The sequence below is a fragment of the Amphibalanus amphitrite genome, unplaced genomic scaffold, assembly GCF_019059575.1.
Source record: "Amphibalanus amphitrite isolate SeventyFive unplaced genomic scaffold, NRLGWU_Aamphi_draft 000132F_arrow, whole genome shotgun sequence".
NCBI classification, from domain to species: domain Eukaryota; kingdom Metazoa; phylum Arthropoda; class Thecostraca; order Balanomorpha; family Balanidae; genus Amphibalanus; species Amphibalanus amphitrite.
The window spans coordinates 430,370-453,128 of record NW_024881627.1 but is presented as its reverse complement, the minus strand read 5'-3'; the positions used below and the strand labels follow the sequence as shown (position 1 = coordinate 453,128).

Here is a 22,759-nt window from a genome sequence, read left to right as displayed (position 1 = left end):
TTTGTACCGTTATGACCACTGGCCGAGTCTTCCGGGGACCAAGTGTCGGAAAGGGGCGGCGGTCAGAATGTGTCAACGTGCAGTCAAATTGCCCGTATTCAGCAGATAGGTAGGTATGAATTCAGAATTGCGAACATCGCCATCAGGCAACAGTCGAATACTTTCGACGAAAGTCTCAATGTTTCGAAGGACGAAGGTTTGATTCGGTACCAGGCCTCGGTGCTTTTCGGGCATTTCTTTAGGACAAGGATGAGTCAGTCTGGCAATCCCCAGTGATTCATGACCCGGCCGAATGTTCCGGACCATTCGGGGATCAAGGTCACTGCCCTTTGCAAGCAACCGTGAAAGCAGCATCAACATTGCACCGAGGAAATAAAAGGATCCTGTCCTATATACTACTGGGCTTCCTTTGGGAGAGAGCATTGCATTGATTGCAACAATGACGATGACCTGTGCCCGTTGCCATGGTATCCGTCAATCGCCGGAACGGGACCGGAACCGCAAACGTCTAGTGCGCATGCGCGGAAATCAAGCGGGCCGGTCGCCGGCCGCCCCGGCCGCCACACGCCGCGAGACGTCACGAGCGGAGGACCGGGAGCGTGAGAGGAGCGGTTGGTGTTTGATCTTGCCGGCATTTCCCACGTGGAATCGTCGGTAGTTGTGATTTTCAAGAGCTTAGTGTAAAGTGTTTCAAATCAACAGGTCGCATAATGGCGTCAGACACTGAAGACAAAGTTGTCGCCGGTAAGTTTCCGAGGTCCGGGTGCCGAATGAAATTTATGAATTAGCGTGTTTGTTATTGTTTTGATAACTAATTTATGTGTAATTATGACAATTGCTCGTCTTTGCTATGTTCATTGTTGATTTTGGGGTCCATTTTGAGCTGTTTAATGAATTATATGTACTGCGTATTGATCTAGAATACGCCCGGGGTCGTGTCACAAGCCAATTTCCACGCGCCGGGGTCGTCGCTTCAGCTCTGCCCGGCGCTGTGGTGACGTCATCACCCTTACGGCCGGCCGGCGCGCGCGAAGTGAAGTGGGGAGGGGCACTGGGCCGGGGACGGAGACAAAGAGGAAAACTGTGAAATGGAGAATATTCTCTATTTTCTACTTAAATGAGATGAATTTGCCCGATGCACTGATGCTTATAGGCTGCACTCAGTCTTCACTGACCTGGTGAAGTCTCCCTGCAATCTTGATCTGATCAACCAAAACCTCCATCCAGGCCCTGATGATGGGAGCTACATAGCCTTTTGGTTATCAGATAAACAACATTCCTGCACCAAACTCAAGGCCCTATATAGAAGGTATGCTCATTAGGCCGAAGCAGCGATTTCCGTGACGTCACTGGTACGAAGGGTCGGACGGCTGTAATGCAATCCTATGGAAAATGACCCAACTTTAGGGCTCTCCCACATAGCTGCCAACCTCGACACTAAGGTAAAAGTTATATCACATAAAAGCTCAAATCAAGACGAACAAGAAACCTATCTGACGTTTTTACGTATTACTAACGGCTTAGACTCTATTCAAGTATATTCAGAGCTCTGCATTACCTCACTTTTTTTGCCGTCAATGCCACTACAAATGTCTAGTCGGCGCACGTGCGCTTGTCGAACGGAGACCACCAGTCGGGCGATTCAGAGCTGCCGCCCAATCAGAACGCCGCAATGCCGTGACGTCATTGGTCGCACACGACACGTTACGGAGATAGGGATGAGACAGCCCTGCACCAAACTCAGTGAAAAACACTGACTTATGTGCCTATATGCAGTGCTCCTAAACCATACAATTAACTAAGCCATGTGCAGTTCCCCCTCCGCATAGGCGCCACACACAAGTACAATTTGTGACAAATTACACTGAATTACACCAAGACCATTGCAAACTCAAAACTAATGCAGTGCAAAAATATTGTCCCTTTCCAGCTAGTGTTGAATGGATAACTTTGTTTTCACAAAGTGCATATGATACTACTCAGATTAGCAAGGTGGTGTTTTTAGAAAAAGATGGCTGCTCAAACTCAGCAATCAGAGCTGCAGATGTCGGTTTGCTGACTGGAAGTTGTATTGTACTGTCTCTAGGTTGTTTGACTGTTGATTTACAGTAATGCCAGGCTGTTCATTTGCTGTTAAACCTGTCCCAATACAGTGACTGCCAGGCTGTTCATTCAATGCTACATCTGTCTTTACTTAATCTGTTGATTGCTGGCTTGTTCCTGTTGTGTCACCACCCTGCAGGCAGGTCATTCATTGATTTGGGATATTCCATTCATTAATATTTGTCATTCCATTCATCTACCTGCAGCTGTTTAATCCCATTGATCTATGGCTGTGATCCTGAAGGCCTGCAGCAGTCATGCTATCCTGCAGCTGCTGCCCTGTTGACTTGCAATTATAACTGACTTCCAGCTGCTAGCAGGTCAACCTGAAGCTGTTATCCTGCAGCTGCTATCCTGTTGACCTGAAGCTGTTAGCTTGCAGCTGTTATCCTGTAGACCTGAAGCTCTGCCGTCCAAAGGCAAAACCGCATATGTCGGGTCAGGTCATGACCCGACATATGCGTTTTTGCCTTTGGACGGCAGAGCTGTTATCATTCACCTGATATGTTATTCTGCACTGCTGGAGTATTGTTGGCCTGCATCTGCTATCCTGGTAATTTTGCATCCATTATCCTACAGCAGTTATCCTGTTTACCTGCAGCTGTTATCTTGCTGCCCTCAGTGGGCTGCACTTGTCCATACAGCAGCAGCACACACCACTACTTCAGTGTTCTGAGTATCAGCTAATGGTGTGCTCCTTTCAGCTGATGGGGAGACTCCTGAGGAGGAGGAGGACGAGGAGGAGAGGGCCGCCGACTCTGAGACACACCAGGTGAGATGGATATTCTGGATAGAGTTTCTGGGATGGGCACTCAGATACCTACAGTGGGATCAGACACTCAGATACCTACAGTGGGATCAGACACTCAGCCTGTAGGGTGAGCTGAAACACGTCTACAGGGAGCATGGGCTTAGACCTACAAGAAAGGGTGCATTGAATAAGAGATTACAGGGGAGGGTGGGCTGGTTGCCTTTGTCATGTTGTGACCCTTGGGAAGGCATTATTAGTTATTGCTAATTTAATGATGTTTTTGTGTGTTCTTGTGCTGCAGGAGGAGGATGAGGATAACTATGAGCCTGCTAGTAAGAAGCGAAAGAAGGGCAAGAAAAGGAAGGCCAGAGATGACAAGAAAAGTAAAAAGAAGAAGAAGAGGAGGAAGGCAGACAGTGAGGTATGTAAAAAGCTCCTGTATCAAATGTTTTCTGTCCACATCATTGTCCATTTTATGTAGTTTTGCCACAGGAGATTCTTGTGGCTTGTAGTGTCACTGGACAGCTGCATTGTAAATGCAGCTGGATGTTTAAATGCAGTGTGTTGCTTTTTATTGTGTCAGCCTGTTTTGTCTGTTCCCTCATTATCATCTTTTCCCACCTTCCTCAGGAGAGTGAGGACGAGGACAATGACTCGGAGGCGGCCGAGACGCCCCGGCCGCGCAAGGCCCGCGGTCCGACGGCCTCTGCCAAACCGCCGCGGGAGCAGGCGGCCGAGCCGAGCGGCATGCCCACATCGGAGGAGGTGAGTCCACCATCCTCTCGCCCGGACCGCGGCGGCCGCCGGTCAGGAACCCAGCACCGGGTGAAGACGGAAGTCGTGCTCGGTGTTCGGGTCGGAACACTAATTCCAGCTCGTCTTCGAGCGTTCAGTGTGATCCGTAGATTGAGCTTGTCTCTGTGACGCAGTGTTCCATTTTTCAGACTTTTTGGTGGCAAATCACACCTAATGGGGAAAACACTTTCATCCCTAAAATATGAATGACCGACTTTACTTCATCTCTGAAAAAAGTTTCATGTATTCCCCACAGCCAGTTTACATGTCACTTGACAGTTGATGCACCCACATCCTTTTGTTTCACACCCTGTCAAGATTCTGACATGAAATCCTGGTTTATCAGTTGGCATACAAATTGGCATTACACCATTTTGCAAATATACTTTGGTTATTTATTTCCTTTTTTCTCATCCTAGGATTTTTTCTTCTTCATCGGCACACCCAACCAAAGTCCAATTTTAGAACACTGCTGTGACGTCTGTGTCGGTCTTAATGTAGTCAGAGAAGCACAGCGTTTTCACCGACCGACCCTCCAGCGTCTGTATGTGTCGTAACACCCGCTCCGCTCCTCGGCAGGTGTGTGAGACGTTCGGCCTGGTGAACGTGGAGCTGGAGTACTCTGACGAGGACTACCAGACGCTCACCACGTACAAGGCCTACCAGCAGCACGTGCGGCCCCTCATCGCCAAGGAGAACCCCAGGGTCAGTCAGGACGACACTATCCCGACGCGTGCAGGGATGTTCATATTTTGCAGGAATGTTCATATTTGCGGGAGTTAGCTGAATGAATGAATCGATGATTGGTGTGAATGAGTGATGCAGTTTGCAGGAGTATATTTTTGTCACCGATGTCTAGCTATGCATTGACTATCTGTCAACTATCGCTATCACTATTTATCTATCTGTCTTACCGAACGAGGGCGTGCTATCAGTGGCAGGTTTATCCGCGTCTCCCCGCTGACCGCTTCTGCCCCCTCCCCCGCTGACCGCCGTTGCCTCTCCCCCCCCCCCCCCCGCTAACCGCAGTTGCCTCCCTCTCCCCACTGACCGCCGTTGCCTCTTCCTCCCCCCCGCTGACCGCCGTTGCCCCCCCCCCCCCCTCCCCCCCGCTGACCGCCGTTGCCCCCCCCCCCCCGCTGACCGCCGTTGCCTCCCTCTCAGGTGCTGACCGCTGATCTCCCTGCACTCCCGCCCTCGTCTGACGGCCGCTCTCTCCGCCAGGTGCCGATGTCGAAGCTGATGATGCTGGTAGCGGCCAAGTGGCGCGAGTTCACCGCCTCGCAGCCGGCCGAGGAGGCCGCCTCTCCTGCCGGATCGCCGCGCGAGCCCGACCAGGAGCAGGAGTCGGACGCCGCCGAGGAGCCCGAGGAACCAGAGGACGAGCCGGAGCCGGAGGTGCGCGCCTCGGCCCGCTCCAGCCGCGCCTCCAAGAAAAAACCCGAGCCGGTGAGTGACTTGTTGATTATCAACGCAGACTCCGCTTAATTTTCGGGACCGAGAATCGTTCGAAGCGTACCCTTGCCCGGCCTGAATGGGCTCCGTGCCCCGCCTCTGAATGGGCTCCGTCCTCGCCTCAGACTTTTGACCCGCGTCCCCTCCACAGGCCGACGATGACGAGTACGAGTTCGAGGACGACGAGGAGTCGTCCAAGAAGAAGCGCTCCCGCCGCTCCAAGGCTGGCGGATCGTCCAAGAAGGGACGCGTGCCCACGCTCAAAATTAAACTGGGCAAACGCAAGAAGGGCTCGTCGGTAAGCACAACGCCTCACTGAGTGATGTGTGGTAGTCGTCAGGGGTTTATCTCCAGTTTAGCCAGGGAACGATTCAAGGAAGAATCGTCTTCAGGGCATCATAGCTTATTTCGCCACTTCAATACTAGTTTGTCATGACTGATTCATCGCTCAGTCCCCATGTTGCGTCCTTATAATAATTTGTATTTGCCTGCGTCATTCTGTCTATACTGTGCTCTATTTCCATCCCAAGCTGTGTGACTGACGTTCCCCCACGCCGCCTTCAGGACGAGGACGAGGATTATGAGGCCGGCAAGGACTCGGACGCCGAGTTCGAGCAGATGCTGGCAGAGGCCGAGGAGGTCAGCAAGAATGACGACGACGCCGACCTGCCCAAACGCAAGGCCAAGACCAAGATCGGAAACAAGAAGAAGAAGAAGTCGAGGAAGCCGGGCCGGGACGAGGAGGGCTACGAGACCGACCACCAGGACTTCTGTGAGGTGAGGACGGAAGGTTGCGAACAACGCGAGATATCTGTTGGTGGGGGATAGGCGGTATTGAGCTTTCGCGAGCTTAGACAGGTAAATAGTTGAACTGCCTCTAGGTAAGCCGTAAGGAGTGGCTCTTGCTGGCTATGCGAGAAAGAGGTGGAGAGTCGCGACGTCATTCGTCCATCCTGTGAGCCAGAAGCTGTCCTTTGTGGTGTCTGACCCGCTCCGCCTCCCGGTGTTCACAGGTATGCCAGCAGGGCGGCGAGATCATCCTCTGCGACACGTGTCCCAAGGCGTACCACCTGGTGTGTCTGGAACCCGAGCTGGAGGAGCCGCCCGAGGGCAAGTGGATGTGTCCCACGTGTGAGAAGGACGGCCCTCCGGAGCGGCCGGCCAAACAGTCGGACGACGAGCACCAGGAGTTCTGCCGGTACGCACTGCGGGCGGGTCCCGGCGGGGTGGGACGGGGTCAACGGTGGAATGGTGCCCGTTCTGATATCATGTCTTCGGTTCGAGGTGAATTTTCCTCGCCGTGCGAACCTCAGTCGCCCAGAGATTTTTTTCAGATACATGCTGCGCTATATTATATGTATATTCATCAATTCAATGCCTCCCGTAGTAAAGAGCGTTTCATCGTTCCCTTTGTATTTTAACCACCCGTCGCTGACTAGCCTGTCCGTTTCGTCCGGTAGCAAATGTAAGGACGGCGGTGAGCTGCTGTGCTGCGATATGTGCGTGGCTGCCTACCACACACACTGCCTGAACCCGCCGCTGAAGGAGATACCCGACGGAGACTGGCGCTGCCCACGCTGCTCGGTAAGATGGGCTCTGTCTGTGGCTCCTCAGGTTCTGTTTCTGTGACCTCGGTCCGTCCGTCGGTCCCACGGTGATCGGTGGGTCGTCAGACACGGCGTCGAGGTGCTGTGCTCCGTCCTGTGGCCGTCTTCCCATATACCTGAGCATGATGTCTTTTCTTCCAGGGTCTTTTGTGCTGTCTGCCCCGGTATAATTGTCTTTGCTCTCATGGCTCCAATTCTGTCAGTCTTCTAAGAGGCCTTGGGTTGGTCAAATCACGTTTGTTTGTCCTCGTTCAATGAATTGTCTTTCCTACTCGCAATTTTTTTTTTTTTTAGAAAATATAGTCATTATGTAATCCTTCCTGTAATGTAAGTCGCCCTCTGGCTGTGTGCCCGTCTGTGACCCTCCCTCTCCCCGCTCCGCAGTGCGAGCCGCTGACGGGCAAGGTGCAGAAGATCCTCACCTGGCGCTGGAAGGAAGAACCCGCCGAGAAACCGGCAGAGGGAGAGGCCGCCGCCACATCGCCCAAGAAGAAGGCGCACCGCACGCGCGAGTACTTTGTCAAGTACCACGACAAGAGCTACTGGCATTGCGACTGGGTCTCGGAGCTGCAGGTGGGTTCCTGGGACTGACCGGTCGGGAGGTTAGGGCGACGCGCTGGCTGAGATACTGCGGAATTATCCTGGGACATTGTTCACGTCTGTGCTGTGTGTGTCAGTAGTCTGTGTTCCTGTCTCAGTGTTGGCTGAGCATGGTTTGAGACCAGTGATTTGTCAATATCCGTTCCGTTAATCTCGTCAATATCCGTCAAAAGCTTTTTTGCAGCAGAAAATCGAACCAGTTTTTTTATATTCGCTCAGGCTGCTATCGGCTCTTAGTGGTAATGTCTTGACGCCGCCGTCTCCGCCACCAGATGGACATTTACCACGCCAGCATGCTGCGGTTCTACATGCGCAAGTACGACATGGAGGAGCCGCCGACGTTTGACGACGGCGACCACACGGAGCACTACCGGATGAAGCACGTCAAGGACGACCCGCAGCACCTCGAGGAGAGGTTCTACAGGTGACTGTCTTACGAGAGGGAGAGTCTCTGTCTGCCGGGGGCGACAAATTTGGCAGAGCAGCTGCAGTCAGGGGGCTGTCGTAGAGATGCAGGGCAGTATCGAGACCGACAATGAATGAACAACACGATCCTGACTTGGGCATCATCACATGTAGTTTCCTCATCATGCTGCTGACTAATTAAGACATGAAGTTTCATGCCATTGTCACGTATGGCCATTCGGTGACCACTCTTGTCGCTATTTTCCTAAAACATTCTGTGGCCTCCGTACAGCCTCCCTGTCCGGCTGCGCCACCTGCTCTGACGGGATCTGACCCCGCCTCCCGGCGCAGGAACGGCGTCCGTCCCGACTGGCTCATCATCCACCGGGTGCTCAACTTCCGCACGATGCGCCACGGCGCCGTCCAGTACCTGGTCAAGTGGAAGGAGCTCGGCTACGAGTACGCCACGTGGGAGAGCGAGGACGCCGACATCAACGGACTGCAGGAAGAGATATCAGCGTATAACGTGAGTGGAGGACGGGCGCGGGGGCGCTGACGGGCCAGCGGTGTAACTAGTTATCTGTCGCTGTTACGGACATGTGTGCCCACGGTTTGTCCCACAACATTGACGGTATTATCGGTGTTAAAAAAGAGTTCAGGAGCCTAGATCTGGTTTGTCTTGCCCGATTGTGCCGTTGTTTGTGACACCTGACGCCGTGAGCCGCTCCCGATGTGACCGGTGTCCCCACCCCTCTGACAGGACCTGCGGGCGGTAATGGCCGGTGACAGCGGCACCAAGAAGGGCAAGAAGAAGGGCAAACGCAGCAAACACCGCGACGCAGAGGACGACGACGAAAACAGGAAGAGGTGAGACCGCGGAGACGATGACTTCAGTAAATTTACCGTGATTTCGGGAAGGGATTCAGATTCTGGTAGTATATTACCTGATTCAGATTAATTTTCTGGCATTATATTATCTGATTCAGATTCTGATATATTATCTGACAGGTAGTTCTTGGTACTTCTGACTGGCAAAGTCTACACCACAACTTGTGTTTGTTCAGGGAATGATATGCTTCCCCGAGTGGATCTCATCATGCTCTGTATGTGGAACGGGCTCAGGAACTTGGGGGAACCTCCCGCTGACTCCGTGCCTGTCCCTGCCACAGACGGTACAACCTGCCCCCGGAGCGTGTCCTGCGCGAGACCAACCGCAAGTGGGAGAAGCAGCCCGACTACCTGGACTGTACCAAGATGAAGCTGCACGACTACCAGATGGAGGGCCTCAACTGGCTGCGGTTCTCCTGGGGTAACGGCACCGACACCATCCTGGCCGACGAGATGGGTCTCGGCAAGACGATCCAGACGATCGTGTTTCTGTACTCGCTGTACCGCGAGGGCCACAGCAAGGGCCCGTTCCTGATCGCCGTGCCGCTCAGTACGCTGGTTAATTGGGAGCGCGAGTTCGAGACCTGGGCACCCGAGTTCTACGTGGTCACCTATGTGGGTGACAAGGATGCTCGAGCGATCATCCGTGAGCACGAGCTGAGTTTCGAGGAGGGTGCCATCCGTGGCGGCAAGGCGTCCCGACTGCGCACCAGTAACGTCAAGTTCCACGTGCTGCTGACGTCGTACGAGCTGATCTCGATCGACAGCGCGTGCCTGGGCAGCGTGGACTGGGAGGTGCTGGTGGTAGACGAGGCTCACCGGCTCAAAAACAACCAGTCCAAGGTGAGGGAGAAAAGGGGAGAGGACGTCTTGGTAAAGTAACTAGGTGACGCGAGCTTAGGTGACTCGCAGGGCACACCGATACTGTTATGTCGGTGGGGAGTGTTTCGGATCACTACGTGATACTGAGCCGGACTACGATGGCTCTGGCGACACAAGTGCATGGCTTCAATCCGCACGCCCTAAAGTTATGATTGTCTCGCAGCCAGACTGTGTATCATGTTTTGCTTCCAGTTGGATTGACGATTTTCCCCGTTTCTTCCGACAGTTCTTCAAGGTGCTGGCCGGCTACAAACTGGCCTACAAGCTGCTCCTGACGGGTACGCCGCTGCAGAACAATCTGGAGGAGTTGTTCCACTTGCTCAACTTCCTCTGTCCGGAGAAGTTCCAGGACCTGCAGGCCTTCCAGAACGAGTTCGCCGACATCGCCAAGGAGGAGCAGATCAAGAAGCTGCACGAGATGCTGGGCCCGCACATGCTGCGACGACTCAAGGCTGACGTGCTGAAGGTGAGGGATTGTGGTAGGTCAAGGAAAAGGTGGATGAGATGTGAGAGCACTCCTGGTGGTAGCGGGTGTGTTAACTGAAGCAGTCTATTAGTCGGGCATTTTGATGAGTTCCGTCTGAAATACTTTGGTATCATTAATTGATGGTGCTCGTATCAGCACCAAAACGCGTTTTGCTCTCTAGCCCTGCTGAGTTATAGTCTATGACGTTCTTTTTGCGCGTTTTGCCTACGAACAGCTGGTGTGACTAATATGCTGTTTTTTTTTCAGAACATGCCGTCCAAGTCTGAGTTTATTGTCCGTGTGGAGCTGTCTGCCATGCAGAAAAAGTACTACAAGTACATCCTGACCAGGAACTTCGAGGCGCTGAACGCAAAGTCCGGCGGCGGACAGCAGGTGAGATACCGACAGCGGACGGGACGGACCGCGGGGACGGGACCCACCGCTGCACACTGCACAGCTGCTGGGGTGTTCTGCAGATCCACATTCGAACCCGCGGGTGCTACTCCCAACTTGCAGTTCTATGATGCATTTAATTTTTGTTTCGCTGCCTTTGAGCTGGAAGACCGTGACTCCGCTTTACACCTAATAGCATTGCATATCGTCGCTGTGTAGTGCTGGCCTGTCATCATGTGACTGTTTGCGGCCTATGTGACCGTCTGACCACCTTTCTTCCCTCCCCCAGATGTCTCTGCTCAACATTATGATGGAGCTGAAGAAGTGCTGCAACCACCCCTACCTGTTCAGCGTGGCCTCCAATGAGGCGCCCAAGCTGCCCAACGGCATGTACGAGACCGAGGCGGTCACCAAGTCCAGCGGAAAGCTGGTCCTCCTCGCCAAGATGCTCGAGAAACTGAAGGCAGAGGGACACAGGTGGGTAGCCGTCGTGGCTGCTTTCGGGAGTGGCAAACTGTGCTTAATTAATGTTGACGTTTTTTTTGTAACTGCAACTGTTCATTTGTCATCACTCATTCATTATTCATTTATTACTGTTATAAAAGTAAACCTGCACTCATGACTCGAGGTCCAGCCATTTGCGACACAGTACCTGCATACAGGACTTGTTCGCCCAGCTCAGTGTTTCTGACCACTCTCCGTCTCCCGGGCAGGGTGCTCATCTTCTCGCAGATGACCAAGATGTTGGACATTCTGGAGGACTTCTGCGAGGGCATGGGCTACAAGTACGAGCGCATTGACGGCGGCATCACGGGCTCACTGCGACAGGACGCCATCGATCGGTTCAACGTGCCCGGCGCCACCGCCTTCGTCTTCCTGCTCTCCACCAGGTAGGGACGAACGGTTGCTGGGAGGAGCGGCCGGAATCGACGGATTGATTTGGATAACCACCTGGCCTCGTGGCCAACTCGAAATAACTTATCTGCTTTGTTACTTTGGAAGGCGTGTTTGAGCCAGGGACGTTTCTGAATTTGATTTAGACTATTAATTAGAGACTGTCGACTAATATTCATTTTAGGGCTGCATTGATTTGGTGTCAGTGTGGCTGGTGACGTCCTGACTCGTCTGTGTGCTGTCCGGACGTCCCTGTACCGCCCCACCCACTCCACCGCTGCCCGTCATATCATATTGAAACTGACCGTCCACGCTAACCCCCTCAGGGCCGGCGGTCTGGGTATCAACCTGGCCACCGCCGACACGGTCATCATCTACGACTCGGACTGGAACCCGCACAACGACATCCAGGCCTTCTCACGAGCACATCGTATCGGTCAGACCAGCAAGGTACGTGACGGAGAATCGCTGGGGAGCACGATCTGAACATCACGCCCTCCAGTGTAGCATTATGTGAACCCCTCTGTTTTTCCAATTTCATCGTACTATACTATCGACATGGTTTTGTAAAATGTAAAGGAATGAATTACTGTCCCGATACCACAACCCAAATGCGTGATTTCTATCTTTCGTACCTAGTGTGGCCTTGTTGCAGTTAGACCCGTGCCGTGCCGTTGACTAACATCCCCTCTTGTCCGTTTCCAGGTGATGATCTACCGTTTCGTCACCCGTAACTCTGTGGAGGAGCGCGTCACCCAGGTGGCCAAGAAGAAGATGATGCTGACCCACCTGGTGGTGCGGCCCGGCATGGGCGGCAAGGGCACCAACCTCAGCAAGAAGGACCTGGACGACATCCTCAAGTTCGGCACTGAGGAGTTGTTCAAGGAAGACGAGTCCAACCCGGACGGACCGGACAACGAGATCCACTACGACGACGCGGCTGTGAGCGCGCTGCTCGACCGATCGCAGTCCGGCATCGAGGAGAAGGCCGAGTGGAGCAACGAGTACCTCTCCAGCTTCAAGGTGCGTGAGCCAACAATGAAGTGACGGGGTGACGAGCGCATTCCAGCTTCAATTGGCTGAAAAGAATGGCTCAGCGTCATGAACTGCGATTTAGCTGTGATTTAGCTGCCTGGGCTGGTAGCCTCTGATATCTCTGTCAGTGTGTTGGCTCCTCACTACTCCCCGTTCTCAGGTGGCGACGTACGCGACCAAGGAGGGCGCCGAGGAGGAGGAGGATCTCGAGGTCATCAAACAGGAGGCGGACAACACGGACCCGCAGTACTGGGAGAAGCTGCTGCGACACCACTACGAGCAGCAGCAGGAGGACCTCTCCAGGACGCTCGGAAAGGGAAAACGAGTCCGCAAACAGGTCAGTCTGATGGGCAGAGATGAATCATGGTGTTGTAAGGACTGAGGTAGGAAGGTATACTGCCGTCGGGAGGAAAAAAGCCGTATCTGGGGCACTTTTTCGAATTGAAAATTGTTCAGGAGAGGCGAAAACGCGTTTTTTGTTATAAAATTCGTAAACTTCGCTCAATAACGAAACAAAACATACTGCAGTGATCGGAAAGAAATTTCACATCCAATGAAAGTGGTTATAAAAGGGAAATTATTTTAACCTAAAAGCAAAAGGCGAAAAACTTTTTTGCTGCCAATTCAACCCCGAGTTTGCGGAATCTTTCTCTCACGAAAAAAGCCGTATCGTGGAAGAAAGCCGCATCGTACGAGACACCTGAGCAATACTGTCATGCAAAAAGCCGTATGTCTGATACATTGGTTAACCGATCGGGAATAAAGCCGTATCGCCATTTTTGTTTAACCATATGTCGTCAAAAAGCAGTATCATCGGTGCATTTGTATTGACAGCACATTGGTTCATAAAAGTACTAAAGCAGATCCGCTGCTGGTTCCGTTCCACTGCTTCAGCTCTCGAGTATGGATATTTAATTGAACGTTCGATACAAAAACAAACATGATACCATTTTAAAACTACATCATCCATGAATAATCGCATTATTGTCGTAACTTTAGGCTCCTGGAATCTGATTGCGCAGGGTGCCATCAAAAGGCAGCTTGACCAACCGACCAGAGACGTAGCCAAGGGAGGGCACAGGGGCCATGCCCCCCCCCCCCATCTAAAGGCGAAAAATAAAATAAAATTTAATAAAAAAAATAACCACAGCTGCACCACACCCCAAAAGATAGTGGGCCAAATCCGAGGAGTTTTCCTTTTCTGGAGGGGCACGACACTAAGCCGCGACCTGTGGCTCCTCCCTGAGCAAAATCCTGGCTACGTGCCTGCAACCGACAAGGGGAATCACGAATGCTGTCTTTGTACGGTGCTTCAATTTTCGATTACACTGGACTCCAGAGTTTCTTAAATTCTGAGCCACCGATATATTCGGAGAGATGAGTGTGCCGGTCTGCCGCTGCGCCGGAGCCACGGCGACAATGTCGAGAGAACCGAGATAGTGTAGTTTCCCATCGTCGATCTGCAGACCTCAAAGCACTTCAAGGGGGCAAGAGACGATGAGTGGGAATGTTGCTGATTAGCTGGACACAAGGTTCCCGGAAAAGGGACGCTGTTAAGTCACGTGGTGCGCAGCTACAAGCACGGAACCGCCCGGCTCCTGAACCAAAATAGAGGATGGTGTAGAACTTCAGGAATTCCCGTAAAGAAACTGCATCTACAAAGCCTGTGCGAAACATCTAGGGCGACAGCACTGTGCCGCGGCTGAGGGTGAAAGCAAATGCCGCCTCATTGTCGGAGATCGCTAGACTGATGAGAGCTCCACAGTCTGCGGGAACGCCCTTTAGAGAGCGCACCCTCAAAAGGCCCCCCCTCCCCCCCAATGTGCACTCGTATTCACAGGGCTCTGATTATTGCGCCTACTGCAACAGAGCAGAGGGCTATTCAGTACGTCTTGCTGCATTCTCCACCGGCCACAGCTGTGCTGGTAGGCTCTGGGCAGCTGCCCGTAGAATATGACAATGTTAGAATTTCAAATATGATTGAACATCATGGGCATGAGGGAGACGGAAAGAAGACGGTAAAGTCATTGACCAGGACTGGAAGTGACAGGGGATGACGGTCCCAAAGATACATCGGGCGTGGTCACAATTATCACAATGAATGTGACGAGCTTGGCAATAGCAATCGACCTTTCACGGTATTCAACTATATCTTCAACGGTTTTACGACAAAGATTGTAGGTCGTCGTACTAAGCGTGCCGGCTACGAGCTGCATGTCTATGATGATTACCGGGTCGAACTTAACATGATGCTATTTTGGTTGTGGGGTGAGGTGGGGACAGGGAGTCCAAATTAATCATGGGGAGGCTAGGTCGGGTATTTTTTATTGGAATTTTAAACGAAGCTGGAGAAAAGAACGGTCGGATTATACTGGCGCTCCCGGCTGGTTAGTACATCAAAATACTGAATGCCCGGCACCCTGCTGACACCAGCGAGTTGGCAAAGTTCTGTTGGCTTCAAACTTCTCAAGTTCACTCCCTATTTTATTTTAATTAAAATTCCGCTATAAATGGTCACATATTGGTACGATCACGTAGCATGTTTGTGTAAATGTTCAACTGTTCCGTCCAGGATATGCCGAAGCCATGCTAAATGAGTAGATACGGCTTTCTTCCAAACTGCCTGGACCAACGATTCGGCTCATATTTCACAGGCCACCATCAAATAAAAGCCGTATCTACAAGATACGGCTTTCTTCCTGACTTATCAGTTCCACATTCTTTGTTTGAAATTTTGTATAAATGCCGTATCTGCCGAATTTAAGGATACGGCTTTCTTCCTGCATGTTTTGCTATCCCTGGTGTAACAAATCCGTTTTTGAATTTTTATATTATATATAATATCTTCATTTTTGAGTGTACACACGTTTGAGCAGTACCATTAAACGCACCATGAAAAGAGCTTTCCAACGATATCAAAAACGAAAAATCGATAAAAATGCGACTTACGGCTTTTTTCCTCCCGACGGCAGTATAGGTACGACCAGTGCAGTTGACGGCAGAGCTGGATAAAAATCGGACATGGTACGGATGGGGGTAATCAGGACGGTGTACCGACAGAGTAAGCTTGGCCTGAACACTCGAGCAGAACTGAGACATCTGGCCCATAACCAACCGCTTAGCTTCGTGTCACTGTCTTACACTAACGCCTCCCCGCCGTTCCAGGTCAACTACAACGACACGAACGACGGTCGCGACGAGGGCAACTGGCAGGGCGAGAACCCGTCCGACTACAACTCGGACTTCTCCGTGCCCTCCGACGACCAGGACAGCGACGCAGACCTCGACGACTGTGAGTTACGGCGCTCAGAATATGTGCAACGGGGCACACCTTAGCATAGCAGTGTTGTTCTGGCGTGAAAATGTGCATGTTGATAATGCTTAAATCCATGTACTCAGTTGTTACAGTATGCCAGCAGGCTATATTATGCAGTTATGACTTATGCACTGTGCGTGTGTGCACTCAGCTGGTCCAGTGTTACTCATGTCTTTTCTGTTCCATAGCCGATGTGCGGAAGCGTCGCCGTGGCGAGGCCCGCGACCGTCCGCTGCCGCCGCTACTGGCTCGTGTCGGAGGCAATATCGAGGTGGGTGGCTGGCCAGTCATATCCCTCAGCTGTCTGTCTACTCTCCGGGCTCGACTGTCATTCCGTTTAGCGTATCTTACCGAGGAGCGTATTCCGTCCGTGATTGGCGTTTTAGGTGGTGGGGCTATGTGCATTGTGTCGCGTCGTCCCGGACAGTGCCGGTCAGCCGTCGGCGCGGTAGTCTGACGCCGTCGGCGGCCGGCCGGGTCCGCACAGCAGTCTGGGCCGGTACGGGAGGTCTGCGCCGCCCCCTGCGGGTGGGACGCGCCGACCGGCCGGCGCTGAGACCTTACAGGCGGCCGTCTGTACAGCCACGAGGCCGGCCGTAAAGGGGGACTCGCACATTTGAATACACTCGGGCGCCCTGCCGACTGGCCTGTGACCCTTTCCGTGGTCTGCAATACCTATAGGGAAGAGTGCGCGTTTACCTGGATTGATGACGGCGATAATCAGCTGTGCTGTGCTAGTGAAGTTTATGTCATTTCGGCGTGAGTCTGACCAGTGACCAACCATGTGTTACAGGTTCTCGGCTTCAACGCCCGCCAGCGCAAGGCGTTCCTGAACGCCATCATGCGCTGGGGCATGCCGCCGCAGGACGCCTTCAACTCGCAGTGGTGAGTCGGACGACGCAGGCGACATGTCCATAAAGTGGCGTGAATTTGCCACACTAACATGCAAGGTTATCTGTATAAGATATTACAGTGTTTCTCTTTTTTCATGAAGTAGGAAGATTGGAATGGTTGCGACATGTTGCGATATAACTAATTGATGAATATTCGTTGCATGGGTGGCGATTATTGTAATCTTCAAGCCGGTCGCTCATAGGTGACTTACAGATAGAATGAAGAAGACCACAACTTACGTATGACATTGGAGACGGCAAGGCCTGACCCCCGTGAGTACCGTCAGCGATTAACTCTATGTCGCCTATTGCAGGCTGGTTCGTGACCTGCGCGGCAAGTCTGAGCGCAATTTCCGTGCGTACGTGTCGCTGTTCATGCGGCACCTCTGTGAGCCGGGCGCCGACAACTCGGAGACGTTCGCCGACGGCGTGCCCCGCGAGGGACTCAGCCGGCAGCACGTGCTCACTCGCGTCGGTATCATGTCACTCATCAGGAAAAAGGTCAGTGGGAGGGGTCGGCTGTGTGGGCAGGCCAGTGTAACAGGTTTCGGTTCTCGGTCTAGTGGAAAGGACGTAGTTCGACTTTTATGCTCTAGGAACGGAAAGTTATTTCGTGATCAATGGGCTAGCCAGTCAATGAGCTAAGTGGCGACCTTCCGACGTGGTATAGTTCGTTTTTTTTCTAAGTTCGACCCTCACTGTAAACGTCTTTTTGAACAGAGCACGAGAATTGCTGGCTGAATTACTGAGAAAACTGGTTGGTGCACATTGATTTCACAGACGATCAAATTCATCAAAATGATTTCTATCTGATATGTATTTTCCCAGACTTGCAGCTCGTATTTGCTTATGCTTACAAAACCACAGGGATAGACGACTTGCCAGGAATGATAACTGACCTTATCAGTAGATTGCAGGGCGTCTAACATGACGGTATATTATCGGCGTTTAAAATTAATTTGGCAATTATTATTCATTACTCCAATACAATGTGCGCTAACCAGTTTTCTCAGCAATTCAGCTAGCAATTCTCGTGCTGTGTACAAAGAGACGATTACAGTGAGGGTCGAACTTAAAAAAAAAAACGAACTTTAACACATTATCACAACGGACTGACCGTCCAGTGGCGGATCCAGGATTTTCACTGGGGAGGGGCTGCAGGTCATAATTGGGCGCCACGCCCCGGATGGGCGCCATAGTCGCATCGTGGATCTTTTTTGTTAGTTGCGTAGGGTTGCGTCAGTTGGAGTCGGCAGTTTTGATCGGAGTCTGAGTTGGAGTCGGTTCATTGGCATCCCTCGACTCCGATACCGGCTCGGAGTCAGAGTCTGTTAAAATTATCTCTACCTACCTCCCTTTTTATTTAAAGGTAAACAACCAACGTTTGGATACAAAACAAGTTTCACCGAAGTTTCCAGGCCTATCTCTCGACTCTCGTCGATGACGATTTTAGGAACCACTCTTTCCCATGATCCATCGGTGGATGGTAGCCAGAGAAACGTGGACGAGCGGCGACTGAAAACGTATTGGGTAGTTTGTGACAGAGATCCCAACCGCAGCAGATATTTTTTTACATGCCCTGTGACACGAAATCCAGCCATGAATAAGCACGAGTTCAGAAGAGTATGTTATTATGTACCAAGTGGGAGGTAAATGTTAGACGGAATACAAGAGGCGCCCAGGATCAGTATGTACAGTGACACCACACGATTGGAAATATCGGTGCGGAGCGTACTGAAACGACGTTATTCGACTGATTTTTGCATCCTAGTCCTAGTATGCGGCACTCCGATGAGTTGCGAATTGAAAATTGGCGCCACTGCGCCTTCGGCGCAGTGGCGCCAGTTTTCCTTGGGTGGGGGCTGCCAGCCCCCGCAGCCCCCCCACCTGGATCCGCCACTGTGACCGTCGGCTGTCTGTTCCAGGTCCAAGAGTTCGAGGCGGTGAACGGCAGTTTCTCTGTGCCGGAGCTGATGGAGCGTCGCGCCGCTGCGGCGGCAGCGGCGGCGGCTACTCCAGTGGCCTCGTCAGCGGCGCCGTCCGACCAGACCTCTGCGCAGACGTCTGCCTCGGCCACCCCGGCCACATCGGCGGCCCCCAGCCCCGCGCCGGCGCAGGTAGGAGCACACGGCCGACTGGGCGTCAATGAGCTGGTCAGCGCTAGGCTTACCTAGGACACCAATGCCGGCAAGGTCGACTCGACTATGACGGCTCATGCTGTTAAGAGCATGGCTTGCCTCAAATGAAGCTATGTGCGGCTAGTTCCATCATTCGGACTTGGTCTTGTCAATCGGTAGCAATGCTTAATTTCTGGTGTGATAGTTTCCTTTGAGTCGTTCACTGTTCCGCTCACTGAGCGTCTCCGATCCGTTTCAGAACGGTGAGAAGAAGGAGGAGCCTGAGGAGCCGCCGCGCCGCGCGGAGAAGGAAGCCACAGACGGCGAGCCGGCGAAGGACGCCGCCGAGTCGGCCGACGGAGCCGCCAAGGCCGAGCCTGCCAAGGACGGCTCAGCAGCAGCTCCGGCCGGCGAGGTGAAGCCCGAACCGATGGAGACCGACGCTGCCAAATCTGAGACCAAGGAGACCAAGGAGGAGCCGGCGACGCCGAAAGCAGAGCCGGCGGCGGATAAAGAGAAGGAGAAGACAGAGGAGAGTTCCCCGGCTGAGGGAGAGGCGGGCGAGAAGAAACCGGCAGAGGCCGCGGCGGTGAAGAAGGAGGAGAAGACAGAGACCAAGGAGCAGCCCGAGAAAAAGGAGGTGAGGAGAGGGTGGGATCTCGGAGCAGGTTTTTGGGACTCTGTCGCTCTGGGGCGGACAATATCGCTGACGACGAGGTCCTCCCTCCTGTTTGCCTACTGATAATGCAATCTCTTATCGTCTTTCTTTGGGCCTGCTCATTCTCCTTTATTCTTATTTTCATGTGGTGCATTTTGTGTGTCCACGTTCCGTTAACCTTCCAGGCGGTGGGGGGGGGCATTTTTTTGCCCCCCCCCTTTAGTTTTTTCGATATATCTCGAGAACCGCTGCGCCGATCGTCACCAAACTTTCAGTACCCTCCCGGGAGCAGCTAGCGCACATGGTGACCAAAAATTTTTCCAAAGGCTATGATAGGTTGGCCGCTAATGGCGTCAGAGTGACGTCATTTTTGCCATTTTCGACCAAAAAAAGGTTTCGCGGGAAGAGCTGTCAGGCCTACAGCTTTAGAGATACAGAAAAATGTTTCAGACATAAAAGGTGTGGAATTAAGAGGGCTACAAAACTGCTATTTCGGTTTTTCGAATTTTTTGGATTTTGACCCCCAAAAATCAAAAAATAGATTTTTTGAATATAATAGCCTAAAAATCCAAAAAAAAAATTTGAATTTCGAAAAAACCGGAATATATGTGATAGCTCCTACCACCTTTTATCTACATACCAAGTTTGAGATCGATACCTCTTTTTTTGGCCAAGTTATAGCGAAAAAACTGTTCAAAATTGATGACGTCAAATTTTCAAACTCAATTTTTAGCAATTCTAGACCTCATAGCGCAAAACAAAGACCACCATTAGACTCCCCGTGACGAGCTGCATCGAATCGATACACATTTTATGCAAAAATATCAACTTTGAAATTTGACCTTTTTTGACCTGACCTTGACCTGACCTCCACCAGAAAGTGACCTAAACCGTACCTGATGGTCTTATAACCAACACCATTGAGTTGGAAATGAAAAACTGGCCATAAAACATGCATCGCATAACCTTAGTAAAGTTGGGCTCATGTGGTGACCCTTGGTGACCTTTGGTGACCTGACCTGTGACCTGACCTGGTATGACCAGTGACCTCTAATAGCAACATATGTACTAGACAACTGACGCCTTATCGCTGATTTTCGACAAAATGCGTTTTACTCGGTGTTATAGCGCTTTCCCTAGAAGCCCCGTGAACGGTGAAACATTTTATCTTTGACCTGACCTGTGACGTCATCGGTGACCCCGAGGTCAATGAAATTTGGTTTCCCTCGACAAATTTGACAGGGCTATCGAACGCCGTTTGAATTTTCCGGATCCGTTCAGTAGTTTCGGAGATACGGGGGGGGGGGCAAAAAAGTGCCCCCCCCCCCCACCGCGCGGAAGGTGGCTGGTAGGCCCACCGCCTGCCGGGTTAATGGTCTGTCGGGCCCACGTAAAAAACCCTTTGTCCCTTGTCTCTCAGGAGAAGAAGCTGTCCCGTCCGAAGCACAAGTTCATGTTCAACATCGCCGACGGCGGGTTCACGGAGCTGCACACGCTGTGGGTGAACGAGGAGAAGGCGGCCGTGCCGGGCAGAGAGTACGAGATCTGGCACCGGCGCCACGACTACTGGCTCCTGGCCGGCATCGTGGTGCACGGCTACGGCAGGTGGCAGGACATCCAGAACGACATACGGTGAGTTATCTGGGCTGCTGGGTTGGGAACGATGCGCAGTGGGGTTCGCGGCTGGGACCGAAACATCCCGGCAGAGCGATAATATGTGCGGAGTGTCGCGTTCGTTACGTCAGCCAGCCTCTCCGTAACGCCGTGCGGTCGTCCGTGCGGCGTCCCATCTTCCTTTTCTCTCCTCTCCTCTCCCCAGTTACCCGCATCTGACTTCAACGTACCCCGCTTTGCCTCAGGTTCGCTATCATCAACGAGCCGTTCAAGATGGACGTCGGCAAGGGCAACTTCCTCGAGATCAAGAACAAGTTCCTGGCGCGGCGGTTCAAGCTGCTGGAGCAGGCGCTGGTGATCGAGGAGCAGCTGCGCCGCGCCGCCTACCTGAACCTGAGCCAGGAGGCCAGCCACCCGGCCATGGCGCTCAACGCCCGGTTCGCAGAGGTCGAGTGTCTGGCCGAGAGCCACCAGCACCTGAGTAAGGAGAGCCTGGCCGGAAACAAACCGGCCAACGCCGTCCTCCACAAGGTGGGTGGGGTAGGGCAGCCACTGCTGGGCCGGGGTGGAAGGGTTGTCTGTTATGGTAGTAGATCCTGATAACGCTGGCCAGCGGGAAGTACTTTGCACTACGCTAATAATGTTATGCTTTTGCTGTAACTGTGCGCAACTGGCCTTCGGTCATACCTGTACCGTGTTGTTTTCTGTGCGTGTGCTGTAACGCTGTTGTTTCCGTCTGCGCAGGTGCTGAACCAGCTGGAGGAGCTGCTGTCTGTCAGTGTACGCTAACGACTGTTGTGTCTACAGGTTCTGAACCAGCTGGAGGAGCTGCTGTCGGACATGCGCTCGGACGTGTCCCGCCTGCCGGCCTCTCTGGCGCGCATCCCGCCCGTGGCCCAGCGACTGCAGATGTCAGAGAGGTCCATCCTGTCCCGGCTGGCGGCCGGCACCTCGGCGCAGCCAGGTCAGTATCATAAGGGGCAACTCTGCTCCCCTCCCCCGATCACATCCTTAGCACAGCGGCTCAGCCAAGTCAGTATAAGGGGCACTGATTGAGCGGGGCGGGCTGAGATCAACACATACTCCTCTCCTGCAATGTCCTTTGAATAGCTGTGTCAGTCACTGGTCACTCTTCACCTCGCCTGAAATGTCGGTTGGATCAGTGACTCATTCGTCAATTATTTACCCATCGGAAGAACATAATGAGACTTTGATAACAAAATATTGCTTCGGTTTTGTCGTGCTGCGTGTGCCGAACCCCGTCAGATTGCTTAACCTCTGTCTGTGTTTTCCAGGCGCGGAGGGTAGCGGCAGCCAGTTCCCGGCGGCGCTGCAGGCCCAGTACTCGGGTCTGAACCTGGCCGCGCTCCGTCCGCAGTACTCGGTGCCCGGTATGGCGGCGCCGTCTCACCCCGCCTTTCCGGGACAGACCACCGGCGCGGCCGCAGCCACCAGCGAGAAGTGAGCGCGGCGGGCGGGCTGTCTGTGCGAGGGGGAGCGGGGTGGGTTTCACGGCATCTGTGTGCGCCCGCTCGGCTAGCTGAGCGGAGCGGGTTGTGATGTGTCTGCGCTCAATGTCATCATGTGTGCCGGCTGGGGAGACCTGGTGGCTCCAAGGAGGACCATAGAGGGACCGGACCGAACCGTAAAGGTCTGTGAATAGACGGGACCTAAAAGGTCCGTACTGTGAAGAGAGTGGACCTTGGGGAACGAACTGGGCCGGGCCGGACTGTGGATAGGACCGGACCGAACCAAACTGGAAGGTTAGAGTGTCCGGGTTCGATTAGCTGTGCTCTTCGGTCTCAATTCATATGATCTACACCGACGTTACCTGGCTGCTGTAAGGTCCTCTTGCCCTGTGTACTAATACATCGCTGTCCAAAATTA

The 22,759-nt window shown here is 52.8% G+C and overlaps 1 protein-coding gene across 2 annotated transcripts; it reads left to right on the top strand.

Moving 5' to 3' along the window:
- The first annotated feature begins 44 nt into the window (after positions 1 to 44).
- LOC122382020 (chromodomain-helicase-DNA-binding protein Mi-2 homolog) lies at positions 45 to 22,759 on the top strand. 2 transcript variants are annotated; one of them, XM_043366872.1, is made up of 32 exons: positions 45 to 744; positions 2,808 to 2,875; positions 3,156 to 3,275; positions 3,485 to 3,619; positions 4,229 to 4,354; positions 4,874 to 5,098; positions 5,256 to 5,402; positions 5,669 to 5,881; positions 6,118 to 6,302; positions 6,565 to 6,688; positions 7,096 to 7,284; positions 7,584 to 7,735; positions 8,068 to 8,242; positions 8,477 to 8,583; positions 8,886 to 9,447; positions 9,713 to 9,952; positions 10,220 to 10,345; positions 10,635 to 10,822; positions 11,059 to 11,235; positions 11,566 to 11,689; positions 11,945 to 12,262; positions 12,435 to 12,611; positions 15,440 to 15,566; positions 15,779 to 15,861; positions 16,384 to 16,475; positions 16,798 to 16,984; positions 18,409 to 18,600; positions 18,860 to 19,240; positions 20,679 to 20,890; positions 21,118 to 21,403; positions 21,680 to 21,836; positions 22,168 to 22,759. In XM_043366872.1, exons 1-32 carry the CDS (start codon positions 711 to 713, stop codon positions 22,335 to 22,337), a joined length of 5,799 nt encoding a protein of 1,932 aa, XP_043222807.1. In that variant the 5' UTR covers positions 45 to 710; the 3' UTR covers positions 22,338 to 22,759. The 2 variants fall into 2 exon arrangements, with proteins under 2 accessions (XP_043222807.1, XP_043222808.1); XM_043366873.1 differs by having other exon boundaries at positions 563 to 744; positions 2,811 to 2,875.